The sequence below is a fragment of the Toxorhynchites rutilus genome, chromosome 1 (genome assembly GCF_029784135.1).
Source record: "Toxorhynchites rutilus septentrionalis strain SRP chromosome 1, ASM2978413v1, whole genome shotgun sequence".
NCBI classification, from domain to species: Eukaryota; Metazoa; Arthropoda; class Insecta; order Diptera; family Culicidae; genus Toxorhynchites; species Toxorhynchites rutilus.
In genome coordinates, this window is record NC_073744.1 from 18,585,769 (window position 1) to 18,600,561 (window position 14,793).

Sequence of the window (14,793 nt, forward strand, 5' to 3'; positions counted from 1 at the left end):
ATTTCATGTCAATGCATTGAAAATTTACCTCGAAGGCTATTCCGGTGGCCTTTTTCGAAATTGACATAGACTCGGCTACAGTCGATTATGTACATGTTGCACCAGCACCATTATTCCATATCTCATAACTACATCAATATATCTTTGGCACTGCATGTAAACAACAACAATGACAACACTTGAAGTATCAAATATTATGCTACATGTTATTTAGTATTGCCTCAAAGGAATCGCACCTCTAGATATCGTTCGTACAAACTAAGCGTAAACCAAGCGCCAAACAAGCGTTCACCATAGCATGCATACAGAGCCATACATTGGAGGCTTGAAACTACTAGCAGTATAAACATTTCTCATCATTTTGCACTATTCTCAAAAGAAACGCTTCTGTTAATATTACTGGCCTCGAAAAGAGTTGCATTACTTTCTCATGCTCGAGAGAAGCGCAGCTGTCATCCTTAGTGGAGGAAGTTTTGCTACTGGCAAGCAAAACCTAATCACATACAAAATTCCAGAACATTTACTTTCTTGATGACTAAACAAGAAAAATAAACTCTTTTTGTTAATAACAACCTCGAGAACAGTAGCAATGCTTCATTATGATCAATATTAGCGCAAACGCAATCCAAGTTGAAGGCAGTTTTGCGACTGGCACGCGAACCCAAATAACTTATAACATTCCAGTAAGACATTCAAGATGCTTGGTATTCCCAAATAATTTTTTGGTCCACAACCTTAACGTCTGCTTCGCCATAACGTCAGTTTAATGCATTGATGCATTCTCAAAGGCACCAACGAAGCCCTTATGAAGACAGAAAATAAACAATGTTAACTGCTTGGAAAAAGACGCGCCGAAATCGCCTACTTCGCTGTTGTTTGATGCGGTGTCACACTCGCGAAGGCTCGGTTCAGTGCGAGCGCTTTCCACTGCACCAACATCGCGTGCATCATTAGATGATGCTTGCCTCGAAATTTTATTGCCCCTGGAAATGCGTTCGTTTTTGCAGGGCTCGAGCCTGCCTTCCTCTTCTTCATGCTCATCGCACACTACGCGAAGCGTCCAATTTATGACGCGGAGAGAAGAACACACGATACGAATAACGTGAAAAACGAACAGAAAAATCAAACGACGATTTCCAAGTTGAATTACCACTGGTGGGGTCCAATCTTAGATCGAAGCGCAGCGAAAGCAAAGTGAACTGGATTACTCAACAGTCCGATGCCGAATGAAAGTTTGCCTCAGCGAGATCCACTGTTTATACTCTAGGCAAGTATTCCCCTTCATTCTTCTTCTTTTCCTTTGTTCACGGAGACTTTAAATCCTACGATTTCCCCTCCGTTGGTCGTCGATAAGTTGCTCGTTATTGATAGCTCTGTTCGAGAAAGCACTCAAATGGACAGAACTAATGTATGGGAAAATAGAAACACATAAAGTTTTCATGAATTTTAACCACTTATTATCCGGGGGATTCTAATGTATGGCATATTAAACAAATCTTCGGGATTTCCGAATCGTTTAGTATGTAAATCGCCAAAATCCGTTCGCGGCAAAAATAGTTATTAACGTTAACTTTATTTCATAAAAACGTGACCTGTTTTCTGATTTGACACCCTTAATGAAAGACGTAGTTCTACGTCAAAAAAATAGGTGGGTTATATCTATGATATAACCGCAAGGTTGACGTGGGACTTCCTTACTTAGCATTCATTTGTTTTTATTGATTAAAATTTTGATTGAATGAAACAATTTCCGAATTCAATATATTTGCTTTGTGGGTAAAAAGATTGTACAATGCCATGTGAGGTCAATTCATGCAATAGATTATGTTCTTCGTTACAAGTAAATTTAATGACAGTCTTTTACGTTTGGTATGATGACATTTTGGTTTTGATGTCTATGTTAGGCAAACACATTTCAGTCAGAACAAAAATACCCCTGAGCTGCATTAATTTGCAATGCCAATTTCCTCAGACACCTTGGTTCTGAAGTCTGTGTTGAGGAAATATTTTTCAGTCGGAACAAAAATGCCCCCGACTTGCATATATTTACAATGCCAATTTCCCCACGCTCCATGGATTTGAAGTATGTGTTAGGGAAACACATTTCAGTCGGAACAAAAATACCCCTGACTTTCATGTATTTGCAATGCCGATTTCTCTAACGCTGCTTGGTTTTGAAGTCTGTGTTAGGGAACGCATTTCAGTGCGAACGAAAGTCCCCATACTATCATGTGATTGCAATGCCGATTTCCCCGATGCTGCTTGATTTTGATGGCTGTGTTGGGGAAACCGTAAATCGGGCCAATCAAAACTAGCTAGTTAGGGCGTTTAGATTGCCGCTTAACATTTGACAGTTATTCAGTTGATTATCTAATAAAAATAACATTTTATTACTTGCGATAGAAGCGTAGAAATATTCCGTATCAACTGATGCAAACATTTTTCCGATCCAATATGAAATGATCGAGTTATGAGCATTCGAAATCTTTCATTTTTTCATCCATGTTCTATGTTTAGGTTTTCATTTAAAATGCCCCATATACTCCGGTTAGACGTAGTCCCACGTCAAAAGTTGAATGATTTTATTGTAGAGAAGTATACTAATCATACAGATAATGTACTAAAAACTTGAAAATAAAAAAATTTAGAAAATATTTTTTTAAGTTAAACGGTTTAATGTACAAAAAGCTAGAAAATAATTAGGTAAGTAGCAGTTAGTAGTTATCACATCCCTTTCTTTATTAATCTAGGGCATTGATGAGACTAAAATAAAATCGTGGCACCTCGGATTTCCATTATCCACAGTTAGTTGTTTCATCATATGCCCACGACTTTATTAATGAAGGAAGGGATGTGATAACTACTAACTGCTACTTACCTAATTTTTTCTAGCTTTTGATACATTAAACCTTTTAACTTGTCTTAAAAAGTTTTTTTTTAATTTTTTTTTGTTTTTTTTAATTTTTTCCAATCCAAAATGCAGTTGAAAATTTTGAAAACATAAGATAATACCGTCCGAAATCATCAGATGTGGAGCAGATACAGTTTATGCGAGGATGTTTTGAGTTTTGTTACAAGACACTTTTAGATGGAGAATGTACAGTGCAGTTGTTTATCAAATCCCACATTTACCTTTCAATCAACACTCAGCTTCAATCCATCCGAAAGAGAAATTGAGCAGGTGGGAAAGTAAACAGCATCAAGAAGCTTTTTCCCTTGATACCTCAGGATAGAAAACATAATTGCCATTAAAAGACATCAATCCTGGTAATCAACGATTAAATTGACGAGTTTAAACTGTTTAGTTACAATTTTTATGTGCAATATGTGAGAACTGCAATAAACTTCAATCTTGGATAAATTATTCCTTCAAGCTGAGTTATTATACAAATGTATATATTCGACGAAATTGTTAAACAGAGCTTCTAAGTACATGATTTGTAGTTTTAAAACTAAATTTCTATTAAAAATGTAGCACTGAACGGGGATGGAATGTTTTTGATTAAAATATTGGCATGACGAACTTTTTAGTTTTTTTTAAAAGAAATTACGGATGATGTGAAATTTGATGTCTCTGCTCGTTCATCCTGTGCTATCAGAACAGATAAAAAAAATCACTTCGCATCACAATCAAATTACGTCACATCATAAAGGAAATGGCACTTACGCCACTCCGTTATCAAGCTTTTACGGGGTCATTTTTCCACAGTTCTGTAAAACTTCGCAGTTGTTTGAAAGGATTTGGTATTCTTCATCGATTTATAACAAAAAAAGTAAAATGTCAATTTTGGCGCTTGCGTCACTTTGGGAGATTACGGCAGTGCAGTTAAGGTCCTACTATATTAGATGATGTCTCGAATCAAACCTGGGGCCACATTGATCGTGAAACGACTATCTCTACAATAAAATACGAGCAGATACACTGTGTCGGTTTGTCAATTTGATGATTTGGTGTCACTGAATACGATAGAATAAAATTTTAATTAGTTGTTCAGTCAGACGCAGAATCATAATGTATATTTTATTATCCATTACAGGTACCTTCCTGCAGCCTGCAAGTGCTGGTGGCCTCCTGCAGCCCCAAACACTGAACGCAACGAACAACAACGCTCTGCTTGGCAATGGTACCTCGGTGTCCGTGGGCGGTAAACCTGGAGCCACGAATGTTGGCACCACCTGGAAGAACGCTGGCACTATCAATATCGATTTGGACAATCTGCTGGGAAATTCTAAGGGAAAGAACGCTGGCAACACCCCCTCCATGAATCAGCTGAAAAGCATCACTTCCAGTCCCGTGCATCAGCCGCCGATGGCGATGGGAGCCACCTTGATGAGTTCCCCGCCGCCCATGCAATCTACCTTTGGAGCATTCCCACCGCAACCCAACAACATTCCACCGACGGCAGGCGGATTCATGGGACAGCAGGCCAACTTCCTCAACGGGCTAAACAATAACAACGTCAACAGCAACAGTAACTTCCGACAGCAAGCTGCCGGCGGAGGGCTAAATTTCAACGCCTTTCAATGATCCACGGTGGCGAGCGCTGGCCACGGAGTGGCCGCGTTCTAGAAGCCATCCTAAACCATAACCTCATTCCAATTCAGCCAAGACTTTTCTCCCTTCTTTTCCCACTTTATTGAAATCCATCGTTTCATTTCGACACCGAATCCAACTCTATCAACTGCAAGAGGTTTCGTTTCTGTTCGGCCCCTATTGTGGTCCGTGGATCCACGTGTTTGTGTGTTTTGACGAAACAATGTCAGAGAAAACCAGAGAATTGGAAAACGTATTTAAAATCAAGTCACAACACACAACTCAGTTGTAAATAGTTGTTAGCGAAAATGTGGAAATCAGAAACAAATAATCAATGCCCACAGAATTCACGAGAGTTGCTGATTTGTGGTGACAGTTAGAAAAGAGTATGTGCATTCGTTATTTCGATGTTGTAGGAAACGAAAACAACAGTATTCGAAACTATCGGAAGTAACAGGTTAAGCTGCTTCCTCCCCTTGTCTTATGGTTGAACAAATCTAGGGTGGGCACATCTGGAATTTTATAATCTTACAGTAGGGAAAAAAAGAAGAAATATGCGAAATTGTAGACAAAAAAAAACTGCTAATCAAACTATCGATCATGTGTGTGTGTGTGAAATGAAAATATTTCCCCTCGCGTCCCTGGAAAATTTAAGTAGAAAACTTTAGAAGTAATCAACCCAAGCAGGGAGCGCGATATTCATTTCTCTTTGAGTAGATATTTTACAACAGAAATCACACATCAAAACAGGGTAACCCTTAAAACATTGAAGCAGGAATTATTAGAGAGAATGGACCGACTTTTGTGAAGCACAACAAGATGCAGACTTTTTTGCATTTCACTCCAATCATTTATTAGAGAAAAAAAAAAGAATCAAACAAACAACAACTGTTGTGTGTAGAATGTTTTGTACATATATAGCGAAACAATTTATTCACTTTTAAGAACTGCGCGCGCATTGATGGTGGTGGTGATTGAAACAAAATGCATATTAGTATAGAGAAAACAAGTTAAATATCACAACTTGTTTAGTCAAAACTTTCCTGTTTTTTTTTATTTTAGCAAAGTTTATCATAGCAGTTAGCGCGCGTGTCAAGAAGGAAATGGCTTCCGTTTTCTAGTAGGCATTTAGCTGATAATATTATTTGCCGTTGATTGAACAATAGCCCTCGACGAAGATTACTCTCCCCAAATCTATTATAAGCATTGTTTTTCTAATTGGGAGTGAAGCAAAATATTGCAATCAAAGTAGACTGTGTGAAACACGAATCGAAGCAAGAGAGCTGAATCGTATGTCAATTTTCGAATTATTGTTGTTGAGACCAAAGTAGGCACAGCAGGAGAGCAGCAGCAGTGTTGCATCAAAGTAATCTGACAAACGACAATAATAAAATCCCATAATTTAAAACGAAGGAGAAGTAATCGAACGATTCGGTATCATATCGTGCACCCGAGAATTGCCAACAACACTTGAAATTTTGATCGTCAAAACAAAAGAAAAACTCGTCTATTCCAATATCATGAAGTTTACATATAGTGGCTAGGACAAAGCGATATTACACGTGAGAGTAATACAGACACACCTGCAAGTTGCAATATATAATATACTAATACTTTGGCGTCCTTCTCTCTAAACTGAAGGTAAAAAAAAATCGAGAACGCATTCTTTGTTAGACTTGTTTAGCTTTGCACTGAAATGTGTTGGCGTTTTTCAACTTCGTTAACCTTTTAAATTTTAGACCCGTACAGTTTCCAACATTACCTTTTTGCTATTATGATGCGTACTCGTGTATATTTTATTTGAACCAGATAGAGAACCGACTTATTCTTGTGAAAGTTTAACTGTTTTATCCAAGCGTAAGAAAAGAGAGAAACTAATTACAATGCAAGTGAACGATGACTCCTAGAGGAATTTGAAGATGAGAAATGAGTGAATTATCGAAAAAAAAAGAAAAATGATATATTTGTTGAAGAATAAACTTGTGATTAACTGAGAGCAACACTATTGGTTTGCAGTGTTTATTGAAAGAGAAAGTGTCCATTCGAAGGGTCGATGATCTCCAGATGCGCTTCATGATCGTATCCGAACAAAATCATCTGCAAAACCCACAGACTTCAAAACCAAGAAGCATCGGCATTGCGAATATATGTTATGCGGGCGCTACACGATTCGTCCAACGTTTCACTCGAATGTTGGACTCAAACATTTGACTCGATGAATCGTCAAATGTTGTGACGAATGTGCTGCTACACGGTGAAGTGAATGTTCGATTCAATGTAATCGGTCCAAACAATCGGCGAGTATTTGGATCGAATGTTTATTGTTTTTATTTACCATCAAAAACGTTAGGAAACTGAATGACGATGCGAGTATTCAAATTGCTGCCGTAGCAATTGTACTGATATCAGGCTGTAAATTAAAAATGCTTCAAATCAACATTATTAGAATGCAATATTTCGCCGAATATTTTGAACTTTGAGAATCAATTTTACAGTTCCTTCACCTAAAACTTGTAAACAAACCAATCTGTCAAAGATAGATTCGGACCTATTCGGACGAATCGTGTAGCGGTGTATCGAATGTCATCGAGTGTCGAATCAACGAATGACAAAAATCCTTTGACTCGTGTCACTCGCGTTGGAAGGTAATCCACAACGAACGGATTACCTTCCAACGCGAATATTCGACACTCGACATTGGAGGTTCGTAGCTCGTCAGTCGACTACACGAGGCGTCGAATCATCGAGCGTCCAGCATTCGAGGGTGTTCGTAGCATCGTGTAGCGCTGGCTTTAGTCGAGGGCATTTTTGGAACTTTAAACTTGGCTGCATCGTGATGTTTCATATCAATGACCGATCATGCATTGTTAAGCATTTAGTACAAGTGTAAGTGTAAAATTGTATATGGAAGCGGTTGTGTGAAAAATTACTCAAATATGAAACGATTTATTTCAATTTTCATAAATAAAAATATATAGGAGGTTGTGTCCAAGACACGACCGCATTGTTGACGTAAAACTACGCTGTGGTTTAATTCAAGTCGCTTGTTTATAGCTGCGAATATTGTTATAAATAACTATTCTACCAGTTTGGTCGCTCTGAAATATGTTTTTTTTCTTGTGGAATCATTTGACGATTATTATTTGATGATTCATTCTTGTCCTCGCAGAACAATAGATGCTCGAGATAAGCGCAGTTATTATCCTTAGTGGAGAAAGTTTTGCTACTGGCAAGCGAAACCAAATCACATACAAAATCCCAGAACGACATTTACTTTTTTGGTGACTAAATGAACGAAATAAACTCTTTCTGTTAATCTCAACAACTTCGAAAAGAGTAGCACTGCTTCATTATGATCAAAAATAGCGCAAATGCGATCCTAGTTGAAGGGAGTTTTGCAACTGGCACGTGAACTCAAACAAACTAATAACTTATTGAATAACTCGGAATTCCCCAAATAATTTTTTGGTGCACAACCTTAACATCTGCTTCACCATAGCGTCATTTCGATGCATTGATGCAATGTTAAAGGCACCAACGAAGCCGACGGAAAACAAACAATGTCAACTGCTTGGGAAAAGGCTGAATATTTGCCTCAGTAGAGATTCATTACTAATAATCTAGCGCAAATATTTCCCTCCCGCTATTTCCCTTCCTTGTCGCCACGTTCGGATCGACATGTTCACCCGCAACAGCGCAATACGTTAAAACGCATGTACACACACAAATATCCATATATCGATGGCTTGAAGCAATTAAATATACACACACTTATCTCCGTTTTGCGCTCTTCTCAACTGAAGCACTTTTTGTTAATATTGCCGGTCTAGATCAGCTTAGCTGTCATCCTTTGTGGAGAGAATTTTGCTACCCTCATGCGAAACTAAATCACAGACAAAATTCCAGAACATTTATTTTCTTGGTGAGCTGACGATAGCCTAGCTTGATGATTCCCCACACAATTGTGTAGCTCAGAACCTTAATGCAATGGCGTCAGTTTGATGCAATGATTGCAATGCTAGAGATATCAGCGAGTCAGTAATTTGGTCGCGTCCACAGCTCAATCCGAAACTAAGACATGTGAGACTTTAAACTTCTTCAGTTCATTCGTCACTAACCTTCAAAAAGGCCCTAGGAAAACTTTACCTTTTCCTCGTATTACTTCTACACCCCCATTGGCTTCAGTAAGGCATTCGATCCCTCACCATCCAGCTCGCTCAGCAACGATGTTGTTCAGTCGGTGTCCTCACGAAGAATGAAATTTTGCCTCAGCGAGATCCACTGTTTATACTCTAGGCAAATACACCCCTTCGTTCTTCTTCTTTTGCTTTGTTCACGGAGACTTTAAATCTTACGATTTCCCCTTCGTTGCTCGTCGATAAGCTACCCGTTATTGACAGCTCTGTTCGGGAAAGCACACAAATGGACATGGGAAAATGGAAACGCTTATAGTTTTCATGAATTTTAACCATTAACACACCATACGATTATAATGTATAGCATATCAAACAAATCTTAGGGAATTTCCGATTCGTTTAGTATGTAAATCGCCAAAATCCGTTGGCGGCAAAAATAGTTATTATCGTTAACTTTATTTCATAAAAACGTGACCTGTTTTCTGATTTGACACCCTTAATGAAAGACGTAGTTCTACGTCAAAAACCAATGGGTGTTCCCGATCGAGAACGGATCATCCGGTTTAAGCTGTCTGTTTTGTTGTGTTCATTTTCACCCGAGGGAAGTTCATGCGGCGAGAAAAATGAGGGAAAAGAGAAGGAATATTCGAAAAACTGATTTCCCATATGTTTTGAATACCGTCATGCGGGGCTACTTTTGAAATGCGGGGCTACTTTGGACAATTTAGGTTTTCACAAATTTCTTATAAAATTACATTTTTTCAAAATGTATTATCTGTGATAATTCATTCATACAATACCTTTCTACCATTTCATGTTGACAGTTTTTTTTAAACGCAACTACACCTTTTCAGAAAATTAAAAAACCTCGAAACGTCGAGCGGTAGTGATTTGAAGCTCCAGAAAAATTGTTTCCGTATACATTGTTCTTACAATTTTCAATACTGGTATGTGTGTAAACCTATCAGAGAACTATTCGTTTGTCATATCTCAGCAGCAGCAACGTTATTTTATCGTTGAAATTAGTTATTTTTGAAAAAAAAATTGAGAGCGATAAATTTTCCACCATTAGCCATATTGTAAGGTTATATTAGTTTACTTTTTTGTAGGTACAAGAATGGTGAGGAACTATCGGAAGGATAATAATGCTCGGAAATATACTGTAGTTTCCACTGCAGATTCAATGCAGTGCCTTGAAAAGGTCAAATCCGGAGAAATGTCCCACGCAGAAGCCGCTAGGCAAACCCATTGCAGCCGACAAACAATATACAACAAGCTATGCGAATCGCACCAGAAACAGCCCGGACATCAGAAAGTTTTTACTGAGGCGGAAGAATTATCGTTTTCAGACCATCTCAGCTGCTTGTCCGAGTGGGGCTTCCCCGTTGGAACCGATGATCTGCGGGAAATAGTTCGAATTTATTTGACGAAGCAGGAAATAAAAGTGCCAACTTTTGTAAATAACAAACCTTCACGGGACAGGGTGGCACGATTCCTACGCGATCACCAGCAACTAAGCAAACGTTTTGCACAAAATATAAAGTTAAAACGCGCAGCAATAACACGAGAAACAATAGCAGAGTACATGGCCAACTTAAAGGAATCTCTGGAAGGTGTTCCGGCTTCCAATATTTTGACGTAGAACTACGTCTTTCATTAAGGGTGTCAAATTAGAAAACAGGTCACGTTTTTATGAAATAAAGTTAACGTTAATAACTATTTTTGCCGCGAACAGATTTTGGTGATTTACATAGTAAACGAATCGGAAATTCCCTAAGATTTGTTTAATATGCTATACATTAGAATCTCCTGGTTTGTTAATGGTTAAAATACATGAAAACTTTAAGCGTTTCCATTTTCCCATACATTTGTTCTGTCCATTTGTGTGCTTTCCCGAACAGAGGTGTCAATAACGAGCAACTTCGTGAACGAAGGAAAAGAAGAACGACGAGGGGGAATACTTGCCTAGAGTATAAACAGTGGATCTCGCTGAGGCAAACTTTCATTCGGCATCGGACTGTTGAGCAATCCAGTTCACTTTGCTTTTGCTGCGCTTCGATCTAAGATTGGACCCCACCAGTGGTAATCCAATTTGGATATCGTCGTGTGGTTTTTCCAGTTCGTTTTTGGTGTTATTCGTATCGTGTGTTTTTCTTTCCGCGTCATACACCCCTATTCTGTATTTCGATCGATTCGAAATATTCCGAACGGCTTGATAAAATTCCATTCTGCATTCCGTTCGAGTTGTTTTCGCATTTCGTTCGATCTGTTTTTCTTCGAACATTAAATGGGCAACACGTTAGAAATAGGGAATGCGAAATTATAACTCGAACGAAATAACGGTTTCGAACGAAATGGAAATCCGTCGGAATACAGAATAGGGCTAATAAATTGGACACTTCGCGTAGTGTGTGATGAGCAAGAAAAAGAGAAAGGCTGCCTCGAGCACTGCAAAAAGCGAACGCATTGCCAGGGGCAATCAAATTTCGAGGCAAGCGTCATCTAGTGAAGCACGCGATGTTGGTGCAATGAAAAGCGCTCGCACTGAACCAAGCCTTCGCGAGTGACACCACATCGAACAACAGCGAAGTAGGCGACTTCGGCGCGTCGGTCGAAAATGTAAGCGCCGTTACCCAGGCTGTAACCAAAATCAAGCTCCCCCCACTGGTGGTGAAGGCGGTCGCTATTGACAAACTCATCAGGGAATTCGCATCGATGGGTTTTACAGCAGAGTCGAGCTGTGTGGCATAATTCAGTCTTTTTCCAAGCAGTTAACATTGTTTGTTTTGTTTTGTTTTGTTGGTGCCTTTGACATTGCATGAATGCATTAAACTGACGTTATGCAGAAGCAGGCATTAAGGTTGTGTGCCAAAAAATCATTTGGGGAATACCAAGCATCTTGAATGTTGTACTGGAATGTTATAAGTTATTTGGGTTCGGGTGCCAGTCGCAAAACTGCCATTAACTAGGATTGCACTAATCTTGATCATAATAAAGCAATGCTACTATTTTCGAGGTTGTTGATATTAACAAAAAGAGTTTATTTCGCTTGTTTAGATACCAAGAAAGTAAATGTCGTTCTGGAATGTTGTATGTGATTAGGTTTCGCTTACCAGTACAAAAATTTCCTCCACTAAGGGTGGCAGCTGCGCTTATCTCGAGCATGAGAAAGTAATGCAACTTTTTTCGAAGCCAGTGATATAAACTGAATCATTTCCTTTGAGAATAACGTAAAATGATGAGAAGTGTTTATATTCCTAGTAGTTAGATATATTGATGTAGTTATGAGAGTAATGAGATGAGATAAGGAATAATGGTGCTGGCGCAACATGTATATAATCGACTGTAGCCGAGTTTATGTCAATTGGGAAAAAGGCCATCGGAATAGCGTTCAACGTAAATTTTCAATACATTGACATGAAATTAATTGCGACATATGATCAGCTAGTGTATTGTTCTGCGAGGGCAAGAATGAATCATCAATCAATTATCGTCAACTAATTCTACAATGAAAAAACATTTCAGAAATTATTCTACTAAGCAGTTGTTTCTAAAATTTCACAGCACTATAGAATAATTTCTGAAGGTATAAACAAGCGACTTATAAAAAATAACAGCTTAGTTCTACGTCAACAATGCGGTCGTATCTTGGACACAACCTCCTATAATTTTTTAATTACGACGAGACGAATTTGTCAGATGATCCTGGTAAGAAGCATGCTATCTGTAAGCGTGGCTTAAAGTATTTTGAAAACGTGAGGAACTTCATTAAATCTGCTACTTCCGTTATGTTTTGCGGAAGTGCAACTGGAGAACTGTTGCCACCATACGTGGTGTTCAAGGCAGAACATTTATGGGATTCTTGGACACTTAATGGCCCTCGAGGAACACGCTACAATCGAAGTGCTTCTGGCTGGTTCGACGAAAGAATTTTCGAGGACTGGTTCAAGACACTTTTTCTTCCAGCTATAAGGCATTTGAACGGACCAATTGCGCTGATCGGAGACAACCTCTCATCTCATTTGAATCCAACAGTTATTGAAATTTGCCGTCAAAAATATATTAAATTTATCTGCTTGCCACCTAATGCAACTCATCTGACAAAACCGCTCGACGTAGCATTTTTCTCTCCAATGAAGCGTGAATGGCGGAAAATTTTGGGACGGTGGCGTGCCTCTTGTGAGGGTTCTAAGAGCGCAACCATTCCCAAAGGTCCCCTCGGAAGCCTTATCAGTGAACTTTTGAAGGCACTAGCACCACACACTAGACGTATTCTAATATCGGGCTTCCGGAAATGCGGTATCGTACCATGGAATCCCCACGAACTCATTAACCAGCTGCCATCTGATAGCTTAAAGCCCGAGTTGATTGGAGACTCATTTAAACAATTTCTAAAGGAACATCGTAACGACGTGATCGGCTGTCCAGTTGGGCCTCAACCGAAGAAAAAACTAAAGGTTTCTCCTGGAAAAAGTGTTTCTCTTGATGAAATTCCAAAACGTGATTCGAAACCCATATCTAAGACACCCGGTAAAAGGGGACGAAAGCCCAAAATCACCTCGTTGTAAAATACATTGATGTAATAAATTTATTTTTAAAAATTCGTTCAAATGCACATATGTATAGCCATCCATAACTCCTTGTTCCAAAAAATGTTAATTCAGCATTATCCTATGTAATTGATGTAATTGATGATGATTTTAAATTTTCAAATGACTATGTCAAAAGTAGCCCCCAACGTTTGCAACGGAGCTATTTTTGGTCGCTCTATGAACAAAAGTTTTATTTCTCAATCAATTCAGATCATATTTTGCACAAATGTCATCTATACATCCAGGTTAAATATATGTCATGATTCTTAAAATCCACCCACAATAATCGGAGTTAAAAATGATGAAAATGAAAAAGTCACAGGAGGGTTGTGTCCGAGACACGACCGCATAGTTGACGTAGAATTCCGTTAGGCTATCTGTTGTTTTGGATGTGTTTGAAGAATTACATTGTTAAACTCTTCGATAATGATTTGGTGGCCTGGAAAAGGGCCGTTTTGTCTGGTTGTTAGATATTGCTTGTTCACTCGTGATGAGTGATGATGATAGAAGGATGGTGATTGGTGCGTATCACGATAGAAGATGGCAAAATGGAATGGGATATGATGAAAGCCGCCCTCTGTGGCCCTGAACGAGATGGCTCCTGTGCTATGTATGGATGAAATGAAGAATTATAATTATAATTATCGAACAAAATTATCAATTGTTCTCACCAGAAAAAAGAGTTACTTTATTATAGAGAAAATATATTTGAAATGTGGAAGGTAATTTCATTTATAATATTTACTTTCTGAGTGTTTATTCAATCCAATCCAACGGAACACGGAACTCCTTCATTTCTCCAATTTTTCTCGTCGCATGAGCTTTTCTTGGGAGAGAAAAAATTATTTCATATTTCAAGTCATTTTAACACAACCGCTACCATATACAATTTTACACTTACACTTGTGCTAAAAGTTTTATAATGCATGATCGGTCATTGATATGAAATTTCACGAAGCAACCAACATTAAAGTTCCAAATTTAAATATTATTTATATTCTATCAAACATAAGTTTCATTCAATTCATTAAAACATAATTATTCAATCAATCCATCGATTCTTATTGGAACGAAAATAAGAAAAAAAAAAACACGTTCATCGCTCCCAACTTATTCGCCAACATGTATGCAATCAGCAATGCCCATGCTAGTCACAATGAGCACTATCCATTTGTGCGCGTCGTTCGTTAAACTATCGACCACGAGGGTATTTATTTGCTGATTTTCCCCCAGGTACATTGAATTTGAAATCTCTGTTAGGGAATACATGTCGATGGAAACTAAAGCTTCCCCTGCTTTCATGTACTTGCAATGCCGATTTCCCCCAGGCAGCTTGGTTTCGATAACTCTGTTAGGGAACACACTTCGGTGGTAACAAAAGTTCCCTTTACATTGATGTATTTGTAATGCCAATTTCTCCGTATCTTCAATTTCGACCAACCAGAACGAGGTATTTCCGTTTGAAGAATTTTCGATTGTTTGATAGTTAGTTTCATATGATATGTTATTTTATCCATTGTGATGAATTGTT

The 14,793-nt window shown here is 38.4% G+C and overlaps 1 protein-coding gene across 1 annotated transcript; it reads left to right on the forward strand.

Moving 5' to 3' along the window:
• The first annotated feature begins 7,286 nt into the window (after window positions 1–7,286).
• On the forward strand, window positions 7,287–13,238 carry LOC129779755 (uncharacterized). Its single transcript, XM_055787428.1, has 3 exons — window positions 7,287–7,420; window positions 9,780–10,301; window positions 12,340–13,238. Exons 2-3 carry the CDS (start codon window positions 9,788–9,790, stop codon window positions 13,236–13,238), a joined length of 1,413 nt encoding a protein of 470 aa, XP_055643403.1. The 5' UTR covers window positions 7,287–7,420; window positions 9,780–9,787.
• Window positions 13,239–14,793: the final 1,555 nt, after the last annotated feature.